The sequence below is a fragment of the Ceratotherium simum genome, chromosome 9, assembly GCF_057802395.1.
Source record: "Ceratotherium simum simum isolate JZ-2026a chromosome 9, ASM5780239v1, whole genome shotgun sequence".
Classification (NCBI taxonomy): domain Eukaryota; kingdom Metazoa; phylum Chordata; class Mammalia; order Perissodactyla; family Rhinocerotidae; genus Ceratotherium; species Ceratotherium simum.
This window is the reverse complement of record NC_141908.1, coordinates 49,684,660-49,710,543: the sequence shown is the minus strand read 5'-3', so window position 1 is coordinate 49,710,543 and position 25,884 is coordinate 49,684,660. Positions and strand designations below refer to the sequence as shown.

Here is a 25,884-nt window from a genome sequence, read left to right as displayed (position 1 = left end):
TATACGCTTGGGTTTATTTCTGGGTTCTCGATTCTGTTCCATTGGTTTATGTGTCTGTTTTTATGCTAGACTGCCTGATATCTTATTATGGGTATATCCAGGTTTTGGAGGAACTGAAGCTTGCACAATTTGGGGAAGGGGAGCTTCTTTAAGAAACAAAATATAAAAATTACAATTAAAAAATTAAGTGCAAAAGTGAATATTTATTTAGAATGTGAAAAGAAATCACAATAAGTTCCTAGAGACTTGGAGATTCAGTTTTCTCTTCTAAGATTTTTTTTAAGCAATTTACTAGAAATGGGTGTGTAACAATGTATAGTGATTGCAATCTGGCTTCTACTTGCCATCTAGAATATTCTACAACCCTCAGCAATTCCCAGCCCTCCCAGGGGCATTGTGGTAAATCTGACTCTAAATTTTACTTGTTTTTTCCTCCCCAAAGCCCCAGTACATAGTATATTCTAGTTGTAAGTCCTTCTAGTTCTTCTATGTGAGCTGCTGCCACAGCATGGCTACTGACAGACAAGTGGTGTGGCTCCGAAACTGGGAACCGAATCCCGGGCTGCCAAAGCAGAGCGTGCAAACTTTAACCACTAGGCCATCAGGGCTGGCTCTGCGTTTCACATATTGATTTGATTGTTTATTGTCCGTCTGCATCAACAGAATGTCATAAGCTTTTTGAGAGCAGCAACAGTGTCTTCTGTGTTAACTGTTTTATGCCCAGTGCCCCCAAACAGTGCTTGGCACAGAGGGGCATACTATATGTGTTTAATAAATGTTATCCCCCTCCAAACTGACTTGGGAGAAATAATCCCTCTTCCTCTCCCACTTCAGCCGTTCTCTCCTCTTAGCTTGCCTTATTTTCTTTTAGCTCTATTACTTCTTCAAATCATCTGCTTGTTTGCTTGTTCATTGTCTGTGTGCCCTGTTAGAGGAGGCTCTACTAAGAACAGGGATAGTGTCTTGCTCCCCCTCTGTTTTCCCAGAGTTTAGAGCGGGGCCTGGCACAGAGGAGGCTCTCAGTAAGTAGTTTCTGCATAAATGAACATAAGCAGATAAATAACTTTTCATGATGAAACTTGCCATATAGTGCAACTTTTCATGTACCTGTTTTTATTCCATTTATTTCAAAATTTCATTTAGGTACACAATTACATGCTGATTTATTCAAATGTAAATTAAGTTTTTAAAAAAGTTATACTAACAGTTGCCTCAATTTACATGACTAAATAAGGACGAATGCATTTTGATTGACTGAATGATTGAGTGATTAATTTGTAATCTATTTACTAACAAATAAGATTTGAAAGAGATATAGGTACTTAATGCTACTTTGAGATGTATGATTTCTGCTTTGAATTTGCACTCACCCATTATTTCTGTTTCTTTAAGGAGCAACAAATATAAAATGCACCTGGCTACCAAGTTCCCTTCCCCTGAGGCAAAATAAAATAAGTAAATAAAGTAACCAGTTTCTTCTACACCCTCCCTGAAATAGTCTATAAATGTACTAGCAATTATTTATGTATTTTTCCTCTTCTTACACAATAATAGTATATACTGTACTCACAGTTCTATACTTTGCTTTTTTTTTTTTTTCCCCCCCAAAGCCCCAGCAGATAGTTGTATGTCATAGCTACACATCCTTCTAGTTGCTGTATGTGGGACACAGCCTCAGCATGGCTGGAGAAGCGGTGCGTTGGCGCGCACCCGGGATCCGAACCCAGGCCGCCAGCAGCGGAGTGCGCGCACTCAACTGCTAAGCCACGAGGCCGGCCCTTTGCTTTTGTTTTGTGGTTTGGTTTTTTTCACTTAATTATTTTGAAGCTTGCTCAAGTCTTATGGCTGTATAGTACTCCATTATGCAGCAGTATCTTTATTTAAATAATTCTACATGGACATTTAGATTGTTTTCAGTCTTTTGTTTTTACAAACAATGCTTCAATGAGTAAATTTGTACACGTGTCATATCACACATATGTAAATATACCTGTAGGATAAATTCCTAGATGTGTGTTTGGATCTTAGAGCAATACATAACACTCCTCATCCTCATCAAACTTGTGAGCCAATTGGGAAATAAGACAAAAGTATTAGGCAGATAAGCGATCAAAATATGACCTTTATTTTGATAAAAGCTGATGTTGAATATGGCTTACATTTGAGTATAAGAGGGCTTCATAATTCTGAATCTCTTTCCATTTAATCATAGGCAATGTTGGTCAACTATAGGCCTCTCCACACAGGTTTTAGGAAGAGGAGGGGCTGAGTGGAGCCTTCGCAGTTTATTCTTTACACATGTAATAATTAGAAAAGTCATCCCTTTCCTAGGGAGAAACAAGAGGAACCAGGGGTGTTAAACTAGTTGAGCTGCATTCCCACCCTAACAAAGTACTTTTCTGGTTCAAAAGGATTTCTCATTTGTAATTTTGATAAATTTTGTAATTTTTCTCCGTTGCCCTAAAAAATGTACCAATTTAAACTCCTTTCAGGTGAACATGAATATAGACTCAGACACATATGAAAATGTAATATAAGATAAAAGTTTTCCAATTATCTGTTTGTCTGTTCATGTCTCAGTACCTCAGAGGTTTTTCTTTCTTATTTTTTTTTTTTTGTGAGGAGATCAGCCCTGTGCTAACATCTGCCAATCCTCCTCTTTTTTTTGTTTTTTTTTTTTTTTTTGCTGAGGAAGACTGGCCCTGGGCTACCATCCGTGCCCATCTTCCTCCACTTCATCTGGGACGCCGCCACAGCATGGCTTGCCAAGCAGTGCATCAGTGCGCGCCCGGGATCCGAACTGGCAAACCCTGGGCTGCCACAGCGGAGCACGCGCACTTAACTGCTTGCACCACAGGGCCGGCCTCGCAGAGATTTTTCTTTAATTTTCCTTCTTTATTTTGAAATATAACACACCAGAATTTTAATTATAGTAGCTTTGTATCATTTTAATATTTGAGAATAAGTGCCATATGGTAGAAATTGGAGGATGGAAAAGCAGAAGGAAGTTTTAATAAAGACTGTGTTTCATTTAATATTTTATATTAAATATTTATATTTATATTAATATTTAATATTATAAATCATTTTAATAATGGAGACTGTTGATGGTCCCAGTCTTCCTTAACCCTTTCTTCCTGTTTATAACAAGACTCTGAGCTTTTACCTGAGCATATGGCTGTCCATCTTTGTGTCAGTCTATAATAGCACACATGCATCCTATTGTAAGGACTTTGACTTTAACTCAATGAAATGGGGAGTCATCACAGAGATTTGAACAGAGGAGTGACATCATCACAGCGCCTTGTAGACTATATTGTTACTGTTGTCAGCAGGGATTTATTTGCTCATCAGGAAAGCATGGTAAAGTACAAGGCAAGGCATTTCTCCAATCAAAGAACTGACTGCAAACTATCCTCCAAGACCAGAACTAAAGCTGCTCTACAAGTTGAGGAGACTAGGACACTGGAGAACTGGGTGAGTGGCTCTCCTTTTCCTCATCTTAAACTCTTCTAAATGTTTTGTTTTTACAGACAGGGAAGGGGAAAGAAAAGGGAAGGAGCCTGATGAGAAAGTTTCTGATCCTGGATTTATGACAGGATACTGTGCTACTTCCACAGAAGTTTTGTTATATTTTTGCAGTTGTTTTCTCATGAAACTTTGAGCTTCCTCATAGAAAGAAGATTTCAAAGCTTCAGCTCATGCGTTGCAATGGCCAAGAACGTCTTTATTTATAACTTATGGAATAAAAACACAGAGGTTCACAGAAGGCGGATGTCACTATGGAAAGGTGCCCAGTTAGAACTACTTTTCAAAATATTATAGGTATGCAAGATGAAAATCTCAAATAGGGAATACAAAGCCACAAAATGCACTTGAAGACTAAAGTTGTGTGCAGTCAAGAGAATAATGATAATTTATATTGGGCACAATTTTGGTTTAAACTTGCAAATAATTTTGTAAACCAGGTGTGTGCTGTGATTTTGGTGAGGTTGAGTAAATGCTTGGACTCATGGGGCTTCTGAACAGTAGGTAATTCCTGGCCCAAACCTTCTTAGAGAAGTGTCTTCTTGTTCAAGGAGACAAAGGTTATAGACTCCATCATCTCGCTAACTTCTTTAAAATCAGAGTAAAAAAGAGAATAGATACATTTTTAAGCTAATAACTTTGGGGTTCCATATTTACTTAAAAACACTAGAAAATAATTTTATGTGTCTTTTGTGTTCACTGGGCCTCCTAATATGTTGACAAGAGGGAAATGTTATTTGGAAGAGTCCTCCTATAAGATCTTGGCTGAGCCTCCAAGAATAAGTGCCTTATGCTAGAAATTGGAGGATGGAAAAGCAGAAGGAGGCTTTAACAAAGACTGTGTTTCAAAGACCAAAAATTATGCAGAACAAAATCCTCTAAAACTTTCCTGCTTTTTATGTAAGTTTAGAGTTCCTGGCTGGAATTCTTTATCATTCTTTCCTTCCGTGTTACTAAAAACTGGTAGTTAGCCAGTTTCAACCTCACCTTCCCATCTGCTTTCTGTTTGGAATTTTGAAGAAGTCCAAAATTATTGAAAATTCATACCCAAACTGCATGTTGGTATTGTTATTCTGAGAATAGGGTTTCCGTGTGTGAGAGAGAGATGTGGGATAAAGCAAATGAATTATAATGTGATATTCTAATTCTGTTATCCCAGGTGACTTTGAGAACCAGATACTTTCTGTGGGAAAAGAGGCTACAGATGTCAGGATAGAAGAGGTTAGGTAAACACTCTGTGGTGCTTTTACTACTTCCCTGACAATGCTGGGACCTTAGAAAATTTTAACTCTAATTACCCTTCTCCTACCTGTTGTGGTATTATTATGTATTTTAATTTCAAGCCTAGAAATCTAGTAGCAATAAGCATCTCTAGTGCCCAGACTATGGTCTTGAAATACCATTTCTCCTAACAGACACCAGGGCTGTGTGGCGAAATGGCTGATTTCAGGTATGAGGCAGGAAATTTACAAGATGAGCCAGGAGCTTTTTGTCATACCAGATAGCAATGCAGCTATCAGAAACAATCTGCAGAGGCTTCCACTGGCTCAAGATGGAATAAATTGAGCATCAATAAGAGTGGCTGCAGTGGACTGAAAAATGCCATGTATATTTAAATCCATGAGTTCATAATGATTAAAAAAAATAAATCTAATAAATCACCTTCGAAGGATGCTAACAACTGTTTATTTTGCAAACTGGTACGTAAAGGTAAGAATCAAGCATTTATCCTGCCTTTCCTGTACAAACTATACTTCTGGGCAAACAATTAGTAAATGAAGGAAGGTTTCTCTCTTGAGAAGTATTTCAACAAATACACCAAGAAGAGGTGATAGCATTGGAAATCACCATTTTGCACTCTCTAATGAATTAAAGATCTAGGTATTGAGCATCTGTGACTGCTAACATCAGAGACAATTATGTGTCTTTTGACCAACACACCACCACCTATGAAGGAGTTTTAACCAAAAAAAGAAAAATTAAACCTGAATCTGATTAAGCTTCTGGATGTAACTACCAACTTATAGGAAATGTGGAGGACAGAGGAACATGCTAAATTACACAACAGGAATGCAATCAGTATCATCCTGACTTTGGGAAAGCAGGATAAATGATCCAGCTTCTTCAACAAATAAATTGCAAGGACTTAAGAAGAGACGGATGGGAAACCTATAGATTAAGAGACCTACAAGACAAAATAAAGGCAAAGCTAAATACAGTGTGTAGGGATTTACACTTGGGTGATGTCATGGGTGGTATGGTGGCCCCTCCAAAAATATGTCCATATCCTACTCTCTGGAACTGATGAATATTATCTTAATTGGAAAAAGGGTCTTTGCAGATGTAATTAAGGATTTTGAGATGAAGAAATCATCCTAGATTATTCAGGTGGGGCCTAAATCCAATGAAAAGTGTCCTTATAAGAGTTGGGCAGAGGGGGATTTGACACAGAAGAGGAGGAGACAGTCTGACCGGGGATGCAGAGACTGGGTAGTTGTGGCTACAAGTTAAGGAATGCTGACAGCCACCAGAAGCTGGAAAAGAACGAATTCTCCCCCAGAGACTCCGGAGGGAGAGCAGCCCTGCAGACACCCTGATTTAAGACCTCTGGCCTCCAGAACTTTGAGATAATAAATTTCTGTTGTCTTAAGCCACCTAGTTTGTGGTAATTTTTTAATAGCAGCCACAGGAAACTGGTAATACAGGTGATACTACCTAGAAGGAGAAGGAAAATAATCACCATGGTGAGGATAGAGGTTATTATTCATGGGGTAGAAGGCTGTGTCTGGGAGGTGCCTGCATAGGGTGTCTGGGGTGGTTGGCAGGTCCTCTCTCTTGACATAAGACGCCAGTTGCAAGAGGGTTTGCCTTTTAATAACTCATTAAGCAGTACATTTGTTTCATGTGGCTTTCTGTATTTGTATTATATTCGACAGTTAAAAAAAAAGTTAAAAAAAATCATACCAAAACTAGTGAAGCTCTTATCTGAAATGTCTGCCTGTACATAAGGTCCTATAATCTATTGACTGGGAAGAAGGTATGTCACATGTCAAGAAGGTATGTCACATTTCCTCAGTGAGGAAGGTGTAAGAAAAAGCTAAAGGTAGAAGAGGGCTGTAGAAATATACATTTGGGAAATGACAAATGCCACTTTTGTTTATCCATCTGTCCAGGAAAGAACTAGAAACAGCATTTCTAGATGTATAATAAAAGATGTATTTAGCAAGTTTCGGTGTCTGGCAGGCTTTGCTAAGAGTGTTCACAGATTACACATGTCCATGGGCTTCATAAATGTTGGTGAACAAAGGTGGTGAGGTGAGGGGTGGGTTGCGTGGGGAACAATTGGCTCTGCCTCTCCCTATTAAGGGTGATGTACACAGTGCTGGTATTTCAGATTCCCCAACAAGAAGTTCTGTAGGCACTTGAAGTATACAGATGTAAAATCTTGTGGTCTGCTTTGAATTTCAAATGTAAAAGTTGAAATATTGGCAATCTTCTGTGTACAACAGGACATAATCTGCAATGACTCTTCCTAAGCCAGCACAGAACACCCCAAATTGCAGCTAATTGGAATCTAGGATATTCACTGGGGGCTTGAGCAAGAGGCTCAACACCACCCAGTGAAGCCCCAAAGAGAAGATTATCAACTCAAAGGGCTAAAGTAAGCATTAACAGTTTATAACTCACAATTTCAAAATACCATTGGAACTCAGATTCAGAGTTAAAGACTGTATGGTAATGCCCTTGGGTTATGAGAAGACAGTTCCATTGATGATAATTTTATATTTATCGCTACATATTCCGTAAAATTCTTGTCATAAATTGCTTTATCATTTCTTGAATTTTTATAATTTATGTATCCCTGATTTCACTAGCCTAACCTATTGTTAGGTGACACTGTATTTATTACCTTCAATAAAAATTAAAATTCTTTTTATTTAATTTCTTGACAATGCACTTAGTTTCATATTGAGCCCTTCAAACATGAAGTATTAGTAAGTTATGTTCTTAACTATTGTGATAATTAGTGAAGCTTTAATATCGGTATTGATATTTTATAATTCTATAAAAATAATGTTCTTGTCTTACACTGCTCTATTTTTTAGCTGTCCAACTGTGACTGCTATGGCTAAAGAACCTATGAAATACTTGATAGTATGAAGTACTTTGGGATTGTCCTACTTGTTGACATTTAATAATAATTAGTGAACAAATTGTAAGAAAAGACTTTGTATATTAAGGTGAGATATTTACCATGTTAAGTCTTCCTATTCATCTCCTAGGACCAAAACAAAAAAAATTTCACCCCCGATGGAAGACCCCCAGAAGATTTCTCATGTCTTAAAGGTTAGAATTGTTTCCAACATATTCCTAAACCAAACACTGACAAGGAGGACGGAATAGCCATAACGGGCTTAGACTAATTAAGATTCAACATGCATGTCATCCAAATATACAAAAGGACCTGGAGCTCTTCCCTGCCAGCAAAGAAGGGTTGTAGGGTTGGCTATCTGTATCTTTTTTCTTTTTTGTGTGTGTGAGGAAGATCAGCCCTGAGCTAACATCCATGCCAATCCTCCTTTTTTCGCTGAGGAAGACTGGCCCTGAGCTAACAACTGTGCTGATCTTCCTCCACTTTATGTGGGACGCTGCCACAGCATGGCCTGACAAGTGGTGCGTCGGTGCGCGCCCAGCATCCGAACCCAGGCCGCCAGAAGCCAAGTGCGCGCACTTAACCACTATGCCACGGGGCCGGCCCCATGCTATCTATATCTTTGACATAATTACAACGATTTTTCTTGTATATTTTGTTTTCAGGCTAGAAAGGCCAGCCCTTTGCAGAATGGTCTAATGGTTAATGACCCTGTCACCAACTTCTCTGTTTTTATCTACCGTCTACCTTCCAGTTCTCAGGGGTTCCTGAACCCATCATGTTTTCTTCTTTTTCTTTCTATCAGAACCTCCTCTCAGAAAAGAAAAAGATAAATTCAACCACGTGGAGTTGCAAAAGTTGAAATAAGACTTAATATATTACTATCTGTGGTAGGGAGAATAACGGTCCCCTAAAGATGTCCAAGACCTAATTCCCAGAACCTGTGAATATGTTAGGTTATGTGCAAAGGTTGCAGATGGAATCAAGGTTGCTAAAACTGACACAGTGAGACTGTGTCAGACTTCTGTCCTACAGAACAATAAAACAATAAATTCGTATTGTTTTAGACAACTAAGTTTGTGGTCATTTGTTACAGCAGCAATAGAAAACTAATACGTTATCCAAGAAGTATTTACATTTTAACATTAGCTTGATATCAGTCAGAGCTCTTTTGGTTGCAAGAGATACAAACCCAACTCACAACGAAAAAGGACCTGTTGGTTCACATAATTTAAACTATGGAAAAGACAGGAATGGAGCTGCATCGAGAAGGCCTAGAACCAAGATGTCAATGTCATCCCTCCTCCGTAGTCACTGAGCCTTCTATTTATCAGTTCTCTTAACTCAAACCTTAGTCCTCATAGCAGGAAACTTGGCCAACCATAGCTCTGGACTCACCACTGTGGCTGGGGATGAGATGCTATGATAGCCCAAGTATAAGTGTCCCATAGGGAGAGAGTTAGGGCATCGGCAGACACGGTCTTTGGGAGAACTAGGCAGATAGAAACCCCTCGCTGCATCTACTATAACCTAAGAAATGAAGTTGTACTTATACTTTCAGACATTGTCAGACTGTTTTTGATTGCTTTGTGTGTGGGGAGTGGGGAGAGGAAGGGGAGATTGTCTGGGGAACAGACTGTCTACTACTGGCTGATCCAGCACTTATACTGCATCATATAAAGGGCTGTCTCCTTTGCAGGCTGTATTAGTCAGCGCAGGCCGCCATAACAAAATACCATAGGCTGGGCGGCTTAAAAAACAGAAATTTTTCTCACAATTCTGGAGGCTGGAAGTCTGAGATCAGGGTACCAGCATGGTCAGGTTCTGGTAAGAGTGCTTTTTCTGGCTTGCAGATGGCCACCTTCTCGCTGTGTCCCCACCAGGCGGGGAGAGAGACAAAGTTCTCTGGTGTCTCTTATGACACTAATCTTATCAGGATCAGGGCTCTCCCCTTATGACCTCATTTAACCTTAATTACTTCCATATGAGTTGTATCTCAAATACGGCCACATTGGGGTAAGGGCTTCAACCTGTGAATTTTGGGGGACACAAGCATTCAGTCTATAACGCAAGCATATATTTACATGAATGTGAAAATAAAGGCTGATGTGCCTTTAAGCAAGTACCCTAGTTGTTGATCCTATTTCCGTTGCAGCTAACAACTAAGACTTGTGAGAAATAGCAACTTATAAAATGTGGATACTTAGACTCTTAAGTCATGCTTAAAATCATCTCCACAATTTTAATTATTTTGTAAAATAGTGTTTGCCCACCCAAAGCAATGGCTTGCATTCAATTATAGTAAAATATTTTTCATTCATACTATAGTAATTTGGAACTTGGGATAATTCTGAAAGAAATGTTTACCTTCCTTAATCCTTTCTTGTGTGCACAAATCAGCAGCAAAAAAGGGTTTTACAAAAAAGAGGAGCTGCAGATTTTATAAATGCCTCAGATCACAAACTATTTTCAAGATCCCTCAAGCACCTCCAGAATGCTTTTCTATAAAAATATTCGATACCATCATCCTTCAAAAAAGTATGCTGGATATACAAATGAATTGCTAGACCTTGAGAATACGAAGAATAAGACGTGATCCATGATCTCAAAACTAGGCAAGAGACATACTATGCATATATAAATGATGAATTCCTTAAATGTGACAATGGGAGTTTTACTGTGGCTGAAAGAGTCAGGAAAGAATTCCCAGAAGTTGGACTTGAGTCAAGATTTTATAGGACTTAGATAAGCTAAAAGGAGGGGAAGGTGATTGCAATTGTTCTTATCTATTCCATAAAACAGATCTCTAAAGCACTACTGGGCAACATATTATTGGTCCAGCCTTAATTGCTCATTTTTTTTTTTTTTTTTTTTGTGAGGAGGATCAGCCCTAAGCTAACATCTGCCAATCCTCCTCTTTTTGCTGAGGAAGACTGGCCCTGGGCTAACATCCATGCCCATCTTCCTCCACTTTATATGGGACGCCGCCACAGCATGGCTTGCCAAGCGGTGCGTCGGTGCACGCCCGGGATCCGAACCGGCGAACCCCGGGCCGCCGCAGTGGAGCGCACGCACTTAACCGCTTGCACCACCGGGGCCAGCCCCGCTCAATGTTCTTGAGAGCAATAAAGTAGTCTATAAATCAGTTATTTGACTAATTCAGACTTTCAACTCAACTTGCCCAAATTCAAGCAGTTTTACCACATACACAGTGATTTATTTATTTTTATTGGAAATACAAAGTAATATTAAAGAAAAACATTTAAATAAATTAAAAATCATTCCATATCCCGTACACTAATACAATGAATTTGTTTTGCATATTACCGTCTACATGCATAAAGATTTTACAAAGTCACAATCATAGTGTGCAGACTATTTTGTATTGTGCTTATTTTACTTACCATATCACAGACACATCCAAGTTTCTACAGTCTTCCAAATAACTATTTTAATGGTAGTATAATACTTCACTATTTTTATTAGCCCACTTTCTTCTTTGACAGGTAGATTATTTCTAATTTTTTGCTATTATAAATAATGCAGACAAACATCCTCGTGCATTCACCATTTTTGTTTGTTTTGTTTTTATATTATTCTTTAGGTTACAAATCTAGGAGTAAAATTTATGGGGCAAAGTATGGTCATTTTTATGGCTCTTTCTATGTGATACTATACTGCATTCCCAAAGGGTTATATCTATTTAAAATAACATCTGAAATGAATGCATTAAACAGTTTCTTTCTAAAATTAAAAAAAAAATCAGAAGCATCAGGTAGTTTTAAACTTCTAGATTTACAGTTAAAAATAATTGTCTCTTTAAAAAAATGAAGAGGGTGGATAGATGGTCTAACAGATTACTAAAAATTTAGATGAGTTAACTCAAGCATTGCTTCCCAACTTTTCTCAAGTTATGGCCCACCTGGAGAGTGATGTTGTAGGCACACTGGGGAAAACGGACAAAGGTGTTTCTGGCCGAGAAGCACCAGCCACCCAGGCCACCTCTGGCTGCCCCAAGGGTTATGGGGATCCACATGTAGGCATGTCTATGACCCAAAGTGCCAATGTGCATGTGTGGGGAAGCCCTAATTGAGGAGCAGTTAGGTGACTCAACCCAAGTCACAAAATCTGGTTAGTGGCAGAGCTGGGAAATGAATGCAGACTTTTTTCTCATCAATGTATTTTCTACTATATCACAACTCTTCTACATGCTTTCTGACTCTAAAATTCAATTTTATAAGCAGACATATATCTATACTTAAGAATAAAGAGGATTTTCTAACATGGTTAAACTAAAGACCCCTAAACCAGCAATTTACAGCAAAGCTAAAAATTAAAAATAGCTCTTAACATCAGGAAATGTTTGACTATTTTCTCTGCAATTTTTCAGATTTGCCATTCTTTTAAATTTACTTTGTAAACTCTAAACAGTAATAATCTTTTGCACAGTATCTTGTATATCTCTGGTAGTCAGTAAATAAAGAACAATAACAATAAATTATACACAATACAAAGAAAAAAAACTAGACTTAAAGTAAGTCCACATACTAAATAATTCTAAAGATGAAAAAAGGGGCCGGCCCCGTGGCTTGGTGGTTAAGTGAGCGCGCTCCACTGCTGGCGACCCGGGTTCGGATCCCGGGCTCGCACCGACGCGCTGCTTCTCCGGCCATGCTGAGGCCGCGTCCCACATACAGCAACTAGAAGGATGTGCAGCTATGACACACAGCTATCTACTGGGGCTTTGGGGGGAAAAATAAATAAATAAAATCTTAAAAAAAAAAAAAAAAAAAAAGATGAAAAAAATTTTCTTTAAGTGTTGATTTTGTAGAGGTAGAGAAGATTCCCTCCTTAAATTTCAAATTCCTTGCTAGCTAAATGGAACCTTACTGTACACTGTCTAGTACATTACAGGGTTATAAGAGACATTTCATTCCACAGAATGATTTTGACTTAACACCCAGTGTTGATGCTACCAGGAGAAGAAATTCACTACAAAGGTATTTTACCTTTTACCAAGTGTCCAACATTCCATATCACCTCTGAAAAGCAGAGATTATAGGTGTTAACCCCACTGATTCAACTGTAAATATACATAAGATTTTTCTTGACCATTAATCACTGGGTTGGGGTATAGAGTGAGAATTTACCTATTATGTGCCCGGTCACCCTGCATTCTTTTTTACTACACCCCGAAAGAGTGATTACTTGGTCATTTCTATGGATTCAATCAGACGTTATACACACAGACACATCCATGGGACCGCATGGCACTTGGAAGATTACCCACTATTTCCCACTTATTAAGATCTGGATCATATTTCTCAATGCTCTGAAGATATGTTCCCTTTGAGTAGGAATATCCCCCAGTGACATAAATACATCCATTCATGATGACAGCGCCACACTCCATCCTCCTTTCCATCATGGGAGCTATCTCTCTCCATTCATTTTGTTCAGGGTCATAGCATTCCGTGATTGTAGTTTGTCCACCAACTAGATAGAGCTTATTTTCAAATGGAACTGAACACAATCCATATTCTATTAAAAAGAAAAAAGCAAATTTTTATTAGGATAACAAACAAAAGAGATATGTTAGGATAGTGATGTAATAATTCTTCACAATTCAGCATACGAAAATAGAGCAATCGTGACATTTTGATTCCAGCACACACTACCGCAACTGAGCCTTAAAATCCATTCCCCATCACCTGATTCAGATTACCTGTCCTGCAGTTCTCTCTCAGGTCATCCTTAAACTGGCTTTGCAGGATGTCAAAGAAGAACTCATCCTCAGACCACCGCCCTTCTGGGAATTTCCCAGCACAGACACCTTTTATTCTACACGTATGTGTAAAAGATGGTGGCAGTAGAGTCCCTCTGACATGAAGACACACTAGGTGACTGGTGTAGGTTCCTTCAGGCCTTAGCAGCTATCCCTGTAACCAGTGGCAGGCAATCTGTAGTGTCTGCTGCCACAGGTGCCAGACAGATTACCTTGCTTGTCTCTCTCACACTGCTGGTCTTGACACAAGAAGTTAGAAAAACACACAGTTACATTAGTGGGAAACTACAGTCTATCATAAGAAGCTGTGAAAGGTGCTCAAAGGCAGAGGGCTGCTGTGTGAGGTTTGGGTCCCAGGGCTGGGAGTCTGCCTCCGCCTCCCATTTTATTTATCTCCCCCTCCACATCCAAACCTGCTGGCTCTTCAAGGTACAAGGATCTTTTGCAACTTCATCTCCTCTCTCTTCTTCCCAGGGCTGTGACTAGGGTGAGGCAAGTGAGGTGCCTAGAGTCCTAAATGGAAGGAGGCTCTCACTCTCTGAGTGACTGAGTGACTCCTTCAGTTCTGTGCCTCAGGCGGCTCCCTTGCTCAGCCTAGTCCCAGCCCTGATCTTCCACGCCCCCATTTCTAGCATCACTACTAGCCTCTGAGTTCATTCTCTGGGAATATCAACCATAAGATTACACTTAAATACTTCTAGCTGCAGACCTGAAGGAAGAGCAGGATTTGCCAGTGGCACTATTACTACAGCAAATAAATAAAGATTTTGCTTGCCATTGCTGAGCTGCACGTCTCTTCTTTTCCCAGGTCTTTGCACAGCTGCCTCCTCCTTGTCATTCAGGTCATCCTCAGAGGGGCCTTTCCTGACCATCCAACCTGAGGTGGCCAGTCAGGCATCTCTACCACATCACCCTATTTTACTTCTCTCCATAGCACTTGTCATTATCTGATATGTTTCTTCTTTACTGTCTCTCTCCCCCTTCTAACAGTGCAGGAACTGTGTCCTGCCCACTACTCCATTACCAACTGGAGAATGGCAAGTGTCTGGCACCTTGTAAGGACTCAGTACATGTTTGCTGGATCAATGGATGAACTGCACCTTGTATCCTCTAGGCCCCAAAATGCACTCCCATTATTTTGTGGAAGAAAAGCTTATAAGCCCCAGTTTAGAAAGAGAGAATGTATGATCAGAAATGTGATTTCCCCTTTAAGTATGGAAGACAAACTCTTATCATTAAAGTTCCTGCTATCTAGGTTTTGAAGGCTAAGAAAATCTCAGAAGATGGACATTTTCATTGAGTCCACATACTGTTATTCTTAAGTTTCTGACATCCAAGAAAATAAGAATTCTTCCACCTTTGAAAAACTCATTTGTTACTTTCCAGTTATATACATGTAGGATTTTTATAGGATTTAGTTGTTTCAAGTACTTGTGTAATATTGTTTATATAAATTATATTACTCATTCCATCAAGTGGTTATTGTGAAAATTAATGATGGTTCAAAAATTCTGTCAGTTAGTGTGACTGATTCAACAATGAGTTACTAGGCTTTTCTTGAATTATTCAAAGTTTACAAAAAATCTTCAATTTGTGATTCTTATGTTAAGAGAGTTATTTCAATCTTCCTATAGCAGTAAAATGTTTAAAATAAAGTGATTCCTGATAGTTTTTCCCCTGTTACCCAAATATAACATAATGTTTTGTTATGGAAACCTTTTCTTCCTCAGGAAAGCTGGAAACTTTTTCTTCCTCAGCTGTAACTGCCTTTTTTCTTGTTGGTCACTCTATGAAGCTGCTGAGGCTAAGGCACTGTATCTTGTTTATTGAGCTCCTAGCACTGCACATAGCAGGTAGGAAGCTCTCAGCAAATATCTGCTGACGAATGAATGAACAATTTCAAACCAAACATGGGAATGGCACCATATGTCACGGCTCAAAGAGTTTACACATGAATATTCATATAAATACATGGCAGTCTGTATTCAGTGTTACATGAGTGATATGGACAAAGCCATGTAGGTATTTAGACAACCACAATATTTTCAGGTATTCAATATCCAAGGAAATGATTTAAAATTTTTTTCCTAAGATTTTTCTCATTGAAAAGACCTGTAAAGCTTATCTAACCTCACTTCCTTATTTTACTGGAAAGTAAGACCCCAGAGCTTAAGCCACTGCCCAAGACTAGGCAAGTAAATAAATGGCAGAGCCAGGAGAGAACCCTCTCCCCACGTGACCAGCTCTCCACAGCTTTTTCTCCTTTATCACTTACTGCTTCTTCCCTGTTCTTCATGCACTCTTCTTCCTCAGTTCATCCCTTAACTAACGCTGTTTCCAAAGATTCTGCCCATGGCCGTATTGTTGGTCCCACCTTCCTAAGGCATATCATTCATCACCACAGGCAAAGCGATCATCTCCAAGCAAACAACTCCCAGATCTCCATATTTAGCCACATTCTTCCTCCTGAGTTGCGGACCCACGTTTCCCACTGCTTGCTGGACAGCTCTTCTGGGTTATCCAACTAGTCCTTCAAATTTAACTATAAAACTGAGCTCATCATCTTTCCTCTTCTCCCCTCCTACTGGCTGCTTCTTCGATGCTTCCCATCCTCCCAGTCAACCAGCCGGAGAGCCTGGAATGACTGTCCACTCCTTTCTCTCCCTCATCTCCTATGCAAAGTAGCAATCACTACCAGTTCAATCAATGTTGAATCTACACTATTCCTCACATCTGCCCATTTTCTACTCCTACCACTTCAGGCTTTCAGTATTTCTCACCTCGTTTATTACAATAGTTTTAGCAGATCTCCCTGCCATCTGTCTTTCTCCCAATCTATTCTAAAAGGAGCTCTCTTCTTAAAACTAGAACTGATCATACATCATTCTCTTGCTCTGAAACCTTTGATAGTTCTCCATTTTCTAAATTCTCCCGACTGCCACCCAAAGCCCTCCATGATATGCTCCTCAACTGAACTCTTCCATCCAGTCTCTCGTTGTACCCTCTTAAATCTCATTCATGTACATCTGCTTCCAGGTACTGGAATAACTCTGACTTTCCCTTCTGCCTTCTTTTATTGGCTAACTTTCTGCCAGAAAACTCTTCCTCAAAAACTTCCTTAACAGTAGCCATTCTTTAAGACCTAAAGCATAACAACCTACTCCTGGAAGCCTTCTGAGATTGCCAGATTCCCCCTAATTAGATTCAAGCTCTCTCTACCTTCAATTTCAATAGCACTTATTTGTAACCTTCCTTGTATTCTCTTTATGTATGTATATTTGCTACTAGATCCTGAGTTCCTGTGGCAGTAGAGACTAGCTCTTAATCATCTTTGTGTCTTACATAATAACTAGAATAGTATCTTTCCAAGGTAAGGTCTCAATAAATGTTTTACTGAATTTAATGGAATTATAGTCCTCTGTTTTTCAACTATACAAAGCTACTATCCTTAAAGGCATTAAGAAAAAAGATAACTTTTATATTACCTTTTAAAAATAACAACAGTCATTTCTTTTCAGTCTAAGCTATGTATCTATAAGACAGACTCAAGACTGACATTTTATGTTCCTCAGGAGGTGCCCCTAAAATGCATGAGAAGCATACCTTGCTATAATTCAGAAGATGTAGATCCAAAAGCCATCAAGGGCTGAGGAGATAACAGACCAGCTGAATGAAGCAGGCCAGGGGTAAGAAAAACAACAACATGGGCCCCTTAGGTCTGTGATGTGATGAGAATGGGAGAGACTGGTGAGAAGGAGCATACAAGCCTCATCTACAGGGAAGAGACACTACGTGGCCACAGTGATTGCTGCCAGGAAGGAATATGGTCCAAGGTTGCCAGATCTCCCAATTTTTCTAAAAGCCAGAAATCACGATTTTTATTTGAAATCTCTTGAATTTTAAATATTGGTAACAAGCCAGTTAAAACATATTTAAACCCTGTAAGAGCCAAACAGAACATACCATACAGTGTTCTAATTTGATACCTTTGTTTCTTACATTACGTCAGGGAAAATTCCAATGTAAATCAAAACTTTACAAATGGAATTATCTGTTCCCATTGATTTATATTGTAATTTAATATTTATTTCTGATTGATTTTTCAATTTTCCATGGCTTTTCAAACTTTGGCTTAAGTCTCACTGCCTTTTAGACTCTCTTTCAAGCAGTTAACAAGCTATATGCAACTTAAATATGTTACAGGACATTTATTTTTAAAGGAACTCTTTTATGAAATATATTTAAATTTGTAATGTAAATAACTGCCCTCTAATTTCTTAATCTGACTTTTCACATACTGAATTTTCTTTGTAAAGATAAGTCAGAGAATATCTAACTCATAAGGTTAACATGAGGATCAAATGAAGTTAACAGTGTAGTTGTTAGAGCATAGGCTCCCACCCAGACTGCCTGGATTTGAACCTCACCTCTAACAAGCCCTAGCTGGCTGACCTTGGGCAATTTATTCACTCTCTCTCTGCCTCAGTGACCTGTAAAATGAGATAATAGTAGTACGTAGCTCAGCAATCCTGAGATTTGGATTAATACATGTAAAATTATTGGAATAGTTATTGCCTGGCACATACTTATGGAATAAATATTAGCTATTACTCAATATGAGTTATTATTATTATTTTCCGTTATAATTTCATTGGTCATAACAGAAAGTGGTGGGGAGTGTGACATAATACATCTGGGCTACTAGGAGACAGAAGGCTACCCATTCCATGATGTCTTCAGAGCCAGGACAGCCTGCAGCTGACGTCTCTTCTTATGCAAAGCTCATGGCATATGGAGATGCAGCACCAGACTCCACCTGAACTGTGAGATGACACATATGATGTACGGGTGGAAGCAGCTACACTGGTCAAAAGCAGGAGAGCCTGATCCCTTAAGGAGAGGCAGACTGCTTAGTGGTTACAGTACAGGTTATGCAGTCAGACTGCCTGAATTTGAACCCTGGTCTACCACTTCCAAACTGTGTGACCTTGGCAAAGTCACTTATCCTTTCGAAGCTTCCGCTTCCTAATATGTAAACCAGGGGTAAACAATACCTACTCACAGGGTTGTAGTTAGAATTTAAGATAATATTACATGCAAAGTGCTTAGTCAGTGCCTGTCCTATGGAAAGTGCTCAAGAAGGTTAGCTATTACTATTACTCTCAGATGGTTCAAGCTTGTGAATTTCAATGACACTCTCCAGTGACCCACACAGAAGCCTGATGCTATATGGAAAATGACTCAAAGTATATGGTGCTATGAATCTTTCCCAAAAAGATTAAAAGATTAAGAAAAAAACTTAAACGTGGCATAACTGTAACAGGCTATCATTTACACTTCCCCCTCTTCACAAAGAGACATGTCAAAGAACAAAAGTCACCACAGAAGGCAGGCCATTCCTTGTGGGCAGACAACACACTGCCTTTATGATTGTTAAAGTAAGGCCAACACAGGCTCTGCACATCGTAGGAGTGAGTGCTCAATAGTCACTGAAACCCAGAAAGAATGTGCTTCTAAAAGAGGAAACCATCTCCTGGGGAATTGAATCAACAGGTACCCTTCCCAACGATTTGATAGACTAGTGCTTTTTTTTTTTTTTTTTATAATTTTATTTATTTTTTTCCCCCAAAGCCCCAGTAGATAGTTGTACGTCATAGCTGCACATCCTTCTAGTTGCTGTATGTGGGACGCGGCCTCAGCATGGCCAGAGAAGCGGTGCGTCGGTGCGCGCCCAGGATCCGAACCTGGGCCACCAGCAGCGGAGCGCGCGCACTTAACCGCCAAGCCACGGGGCCGGCCCTAGACTAGTGCTTTTTAACTATCTATAAAAATTGTGTTTTATATAATGCATGTAAATGAAAGAAAGCACATAACAAAGGAATAGGAAACACACAAAAAAAGAATATAAGTGAAAGAAATTTAAAAAGAAACTACCACTTTTAACCACATAAGCTTAAAATGTGTGTCGTGTAAAGACAGCATGGAAGTATTTATAGACGTGATTTAATCGGACTAATCTAATTATTATTGTTAAATGGACACAGGAATATTTTGAGCCTTTTAATTAATTAATAATTAATTAATTACTATATATATAATTATATATATTAATTAATTAATAATAATAGTTAATTAATTAATTAACTACCCATGTGTAGTCTACTATACATTTAGCATTTTCTATTTCCAGCCCACTTGACCCATCTCTTATACTGATAAGCTGTATCACGACATGTACTATTTGAGACAGTATTTTGTTACCTGGATGTGGACTGGAGGTGATGAGGCTCCATTCATTGATATCTGAATTGTAACTCTGGACCTTGTCATAGGTGCAGCTTCCTCTGTAGCCGCAGTGGCCGCCAATGACGTAGATAACTTCATGTAAGACACAGGCAGTAGCATTTCCCACACCTGTATGTTAATTAAAATCACATCTTCAGATTGGTCTTTCATTCTGTTTTGCAATGAATATTGGGCTAAGTTTATTATTGTTTTTGTTATTTACTGTTAGTAGATGCAAGGCATTGTGCTAGGTGCTATGAGAGACAGAAGAATGAAAAAGAAAGGCTCCCTGCAGTCTTTTATTTTTTTTTTTTTTTTTTATTTTTTTAAATTTTATTTATTTATTTTTCCCCCCAAAGCCCCAGTAGATAGTTGTATGTCATAGCCACACATCCTTCTAGTTGCTGTATGTGGGACATAGCCTCAGCATGGCGGGACAAGCGGTGCGTCGGTGCACGCCCGGGATCCGAACCCGGGCCGCCAGCAGCAGAGCGCATGCACTCAACTGCTAAGCCATGGGGCCGGCCCTCCTTGCAGTCTTTTAAAAGAGGGTGAGACACTTACACAAATAATTAGAACACAGGGTATAGAACTACTGTGAATGTTCAGAGCAAGGAGACATTGCTTTTGACTAGGGAAATCGTGGCAGGAGGTGGCAGAATTTGACCGGGGCCTTAGTATGTAGGACTTTGGCAGGTAGAGGTGAGAAGAAGCCATCCTAAGTGAGGGAAAGGCAAGGGCAAAGGCTTACTCGGCCATGTCAAGTAGCCCAGTTTGATTCTGGCACACCAGAAGGGAGGGTGGCATATCTAGGGTTGTCATGTGGGAATTAAAGCTGGCATGGTAATTGAAGCCACATGGCAAAGGATCTTGATGCCCAACTAAGAAATCTAGACTTAATTCAGCAGGATTTTTAAGGTTTTTAAACCGAGGAAGGGAAGGACTACCAGGGTGGAAAGGTAGAATTGGTCTGGGTGCCAAGTATCGAGGGCCTGATTTAGAAGGGTCCTTGGGTATGAAGAGAAGGGAGCCAAGGCAAGAGACACTGGTAAAACAGACAGGCTTGATGACTGGCATCAGAGACAGACAAGACCAATTCTGAGGTCCTGAGCTTGGAAAATGGGGAAACACTGATACCATAGAAAAATGAGGAGGAGGAGAAATGGGTTCAGCAGGGGAAGAAGAGAGGAAGAAAGATGATGAGGCTCCTTTTGGTTGAAAATGTCAGTTTAGTCTTTCAACCAGCATCTACTTAGCACTATTACATGCGGGGTACAGTTCAATCTCCTTGTTCATTTCTATTCCGAAACAAAAGTGAGTTTATAAGCAGGGCAGTTATGATGAGGGAAAATTAAAAAGTTAGGAGTTCCTAAACAGCCAAGTATTTACTTTTTATCTGTACATCCCTAAACCAAAAAAGGAAATGAACTTAAAATTTGACTCTACCCAATTTAAGTTTTCATTACCAGGGAAAGCTGCTAGTTCACTTCAAGACTACAAAAAAAAAAAAAAAAAAGGGAAAAACAATGTTATCCTCTCTACAGAAAAATGCGAAACTAAAAGGTCAGCATGAGTCTACCCATCAGAACCAGTACTAGCCAAAACTGCACATAACTGACAAAGTGTCGCCCTTCCCTGGGATGATTAGACATAATCAGGAATCAAAACTTCATGTTAAAAGTATAAAACTTTGGAATTTCAGACCCAGCTGGTAGGGGGGGAAGACTTTGGTGTATGAGGGTCTTCCGTTCCACTTGAGGCTAAGGAAAGAACACACGTGGCTTTCTTTCACAGTGGATACCCCACTGCAGAATTTTCTTCTTAGCAAGCATTGTTTCACATAAAGTTCTAAAAAATTTCGTAAAGTAATAAACTTCCATCCTCAAAGAAATATACTTTAAACTACAAAACCACTAAAACTCTTATCTCATCATTAAGAAACAGAGGCAGAAATGTATCCAGGTTTACAATAGCTGCTAAAATATTTAAACTCTCCTCATGTCTTTTTTAGAAGAGGAGTCAGACAGGACATTCAGAACCACCCTGGTGAGGGGACTGGGAATCAGTAAGTGGGAGTCCAGCTCAGGCAGAGTGAAAAACCAGAGCAGCAACAGCAGCGGGCTTTAAGCCACCTTCTCCCACCCTTCCAAGTACTGCTGAACCTTAGGCATGCAGGAGAGTGGTCGTGATTTTAGGAAAGATGTTCCTGCCCTATCAAAGCTGCCATGTTCTTCTATAATGCCATTCATGACAATAATGCCTAACACTTAACTGAGTGCTTTCTCTGTACCAGACACTGTTCTAAGTGCTTCACATGCATACATTCATTTAATCTTCTCAAAACCCTAAGCTATGTAAAGTTGTCACCCCCTTATACAGATGGCAAAACTGGGGCACAGCGAGATTAAACAGTTTGCCCAAGCTCACCAGCAAGTAAGTGGAGAGTGGGGATTTGGATCCAGGCAGTTTGGCTTCAGAAGCAGTGTGCCTGATCACAAGATCATTCTGCCTCTCAGGCTTCCTGCTTGTCATCCAAGGATCACATCGGGTCAGATTCCCAGACCAGGTCAGATTCCCACACCCTCACTAGTGTTAAAAAAGAAACAGAAAGTCCTGGGAAGAAACATTTGGGATAGAATGACACAAATCTAGTAACCTATCAGTTATTTTTGTGCAACTCCCCAGCACCAATGATTAAATGTAACTAAATAAGATTCCAGTTTAACTTTTTTTCCAGTAGGAGGGAGGGAGAGCAAGGCTAATCAGTACCAAACACAGCAGAAAATACAGCATTTATCAGACAGATATTGAAACCCAATAGTGTGCCAGGCTGTGAGGGCCACATAAGGGAGGGTATGGGATCTGCCCCTCTCCTTTACTCTGTGAGACAAGACTTGAATCAAAAAAGCAGAGGCTATTTGTCTCTAGTTTTTGAGAGAACGTAATTTGTTACACCCTACAGGGACCAATCTTTCAGTTTTAATGAAAGACCTTTTAAAAGAGAGAGAATCAGATGATGAGAGGAAAAAAAACCTAAACATTTAAAAGCAGAATTGAAAAGGGTTCAATTTCAAGAGCAAGTGAAAAAAAAAAAAGTAAACGTTAACTAATAAAACTACCTAGCTTTCTCTCTTCATTTAGCCTTTGACTTAAATATAAATTCTTGAGACTCAAAGCAAGATCTAGGCTCAAAACAGGCTATAGAGTAAGTAGAATGAATTATACTGTTTTCTTAAATAAATGATAATTCTTTTCTAGCCTGAGGAACCTACTCTAATTACATAACTCTCAGAAAAGTTGGGGACTGCTATACTATATTTTTACTCTGAACATTCTGTGCAACATTATTTGTATAATCCACTATAGTTCCTAGATAGCATTCCAAAGTGATAAATTCTTTTTAAAATTATTTGCAAGAGAAGTGAGACCATTGGCCTAACATCAGACACCTAAAAAATTTAGAATAAACATAATCAGCACTTACCTTTAATCATGTTTGCAATAGGAATCCATTTCTCTTTTAATGGATCGTAGAACTCAGCCTCTTCTGCTGGAGCTCCCTTTCTGTAACCACCTAAAGCATAGACACAGCCACCCAAGGTGACTGCACAGTGGTAATACCTGGCATTGAGCATTGGCAAGCCTTCCGTCCATTCATCACTTTCACTGTTATAGATCCACACGGTGTCAAGAGCTTCTATGTTATCGGTCCTGTAACCCCCCGTTACATAAATGTTGGGTCCCAAACATGTAACACCATAGCTCTCCCTAGTATAATCTGGTATTTCTGCTCCCTGAATCCAAACATTTGTCAAAGGGTCCCATATGTGAACCTCTGATAAAGGATGCCAGTAATAGCCTCCAATGATATACATTGTGGCAGTGGATCTCTGGGAAATCTCTTTATGCATGGGATTCAAAGCATTGTATATTAGAGATCGTATCTTATTTTCGGTTAGTAGGCAGCTTCTTTGAAGGCCTAAAGCTGTTTTTAAATACACTGGGTCTATGTCTATGTTGACATAGCTTAGTAGATTATATAAGCATTCGATTCGATTTTCTACATCATGAGCAGTCCACTTAATAACTGGCTCTATGATAGCTTCTTCTTTCCAAACACTGAGATTCTTTCTGGATAAGATAAAGAGAAACTTTTCAAGGCTGATTTCCAGAAATTCTTCTTGTTGCCATACTTCCTTAAACCTTGAACATAGAATCCTCCGAGATTCCTTCTCTAATTCTGGACACACGTGAAATTCTGCAAAGGAGTGCATTCCAATACAATTATCAATATCCAGGTGCCTTACCAAAAACTGCTCACAAGCTTTCTTTACTGAAAGGAACTGTAGCAGATCTGCGGCTTCAAGCAGGCTTTGAACATTTCTTTTAGTTATTTCAATTTGGGAAGTGTATGCATAATTTACAAGGCCTTCCAAAATATCATGGTGAATGCCAGAGATTTTTATTTTATTTTTAAATTTTTCTTTCATGTCAGCTGTGAACATTGCCTTAAAGTAATTGCTACAAGCAGCTAAAACAGCTCGGTGACAGTGGAAGATTATGCCTGAAGGACACTGAAGGGTAATATCAGTAAATAATCCATCCAAGTAAAATGTTCTGAATGCATCCAGAAAATCCACTGGATGCGCTGAATCCTTGAAAAGGTAAATATAATCTTCTTGTCCTTTTAAAGCCATGGCTGCAATAAATATGAAACAATAAACGTGTTTTCACTTTTGCATATTACCTTAAATAACCAACGCTAAATATTCCAATCATTATAATGATTGATTAGCATCGAATATACTCCAAAACTAGACTGAGTTCAACATTCTACACAACAAATGCAAAATGTGGATAGACTATTGCGTAATTTATATGATGGTCAATTTAAATTCAGGGTAGCTCGGAGCCTGAAATGAGGCCCCCGGATTTTTCAGCAGTCTTTTCGAGAAGAAATATTGATTTGCTACTTCACTCACTCAGTCTCTCCAATCTGCCCCGAGCTGGCGGTCCAAGAGCGATCCCACACTTGGCAAACCAAGTGTCCGAGGGATCACCCCACTCGAGGCCGGACCTTGGCTGTCTGGGCTCGGCCCCAACTCAACCTTTTTCCCTAGCTCTTGTCTCCCTTTCAAGTTGCATCAAGATGCCAGGAAAGGGATGATCGAAATGTAATTGGACAGGAAGAAATCTCGGAAAAGGGAAACCTTGTGCCTTTCTATATAGGAAGGAGAGACAGGAAAGGGGCCCGGTCGCGGCCCCTCCATCCCCGGGCCCCTCCCCCGCGGTTGCCGCAGGGGTTTCCGCACGCCCCGAGCGAGGGCCCCCGGCTCGCTTTCCCGCCCGGAGACCGCCCCGCCCCGGGGCCTGGCGCGGGGACTCGACTCGAGGGTGCCGCGCGCCGCCCGCCGGGCCCGGTGCCCGCGTCTCTCGGCCCCGGAACGCTGCACAGGTGTGGGGAGGGCGCCGCGGGCGGCCCTGCGCTCGGCCCGGCCCGGCGCCCGCGCGGCCATTGTCTCCGCGCCTCTGCCGCCGGCGGGCTCGGGAGGCGGCGCGGCCTCGTTCCCCCGCGCTCGGCCCCACTCGCTACCCGCCGGCTGGCCTCCGGCGGCGGCTCCGCACGCACCTACCTCCGGCGGCGGCTCCGGGACGCGGTGCTGGTCCGCGGGCTAGCGGCGAGCGGGGGCGGGGGCGCCTCCGGACCCTCTGACCATCTTTGGAAGAGGCGCGGCGGAGGCTGCCTGCTAGTGCAGCTCCAGCCCACAAGCGGCTCCTATTTTGGTGCCCCGGCTGCTCCCCGCCTCCAACCGAACAGCCCCCCGCGCGGCCTGGGCGCGGGGCCACTTGCGGGAACTCCCGGGTGGCCGGTCAGGGGCGGGGCAGGCAGGCGGGCGCGCAGCGGCGGTTCCCCCCGCAGCAGGTGGGACGGCTTCCCTCCGGAGACCGCCCGCGCCGCTAGCTTTCCCCTCTCTTCTTGGATCTGTCTCTCTCACACACCCCCTCCAGCGTTTTCTCTCTAGACAAACTCTGTGAGTCGTGCATTAAGAACCTATATGGGGGCTGGAAGGGGGTGCACTTTTCCCCTCCTTCAGTAGCTCTCACCAGCCCAGGCCCTAATGGTGGGGGAGAG

General features: G+C 40.6%; 2 protein-coding genes across 3 annotated transcripts in view; one reads left to right on the top strand and one right to left on the bottom strand.

Annotated features, from left to right (window-relative positions):
* LOC147916296 (uncharacterized) overlaps window positions 1-17,484 on the top strand; it is a 37,187-nt gene extending 19,703 nt beyond the window's left edge. The window contains exons 3-4 of one of the 2 annotated variants that reach the window (XM_087435376.1): window positions 3,355-3,477; window positions 17,039-17,484. In XM_087435376.1, the coding sequence (XP_087291502.1) occupies window positions 3,355-3,477; window positions 17,039-17,116 (201 nt within the window). In that variant the 3' untranslated portion in view covers window positions 17,117-17,484. Of the gene's footprint in view, window positions 1-3,335; window positions 3,520-17,038 lie in introns of those variants that run through there. The other variant, XR_015553215.1, reaches the window with a different exon arrangement.
* Window positions 10,889-25,884, bottom strand: KLHL23 (kelch like family member 23). Its single transcript, XM_004428209.3, has 4 exons — window positions 25,385-25,884; window positions 23,236-24,450; window positions 19,728-19,880; window positions 10,889-13,222 (listed from the first exon to the last, which is right to left on the bottom strand). Exons 2-4 carry the CDS (start codon window positions 24,446-24,448, stop codon window positions 12,912-12,914), a joined length of 1,677 nt encoding a protein of 558 aa, XP_004428266.1. The 5' UTR covers window positions 24,449-24,450; window positions 25,385-25,884; the 3' UTR covers window positions 10,889-12,911.

What these genes read in the sequence shown, in the direction of transcription:
- KLHL23 (XM_004428209.3), bottom strand. Translation starts at nt 24,448, where the DNA reads ATGGCTTTAAAAGGACAAGAAGATTATATTTACCTTTTCAAGGATTCA. An exon ending in TATTGCAAACATGATTAAAG is followed by an intron (nt 19,881 to 23,235) that starts GTAAGTGCTGAT and finishes ATTAACATACAG; the next exon opens with GTGTGGGAAATGCTACTGCC. An exon ending in CACCTCCAGTCCACATCCAG is followed by an intron (nt 13,223 to 19,727) that starts GTAACAAAATAC and finishes TCTTTTTAATAG; the next exon opens with AATATGGATTGTGTTCAGTT.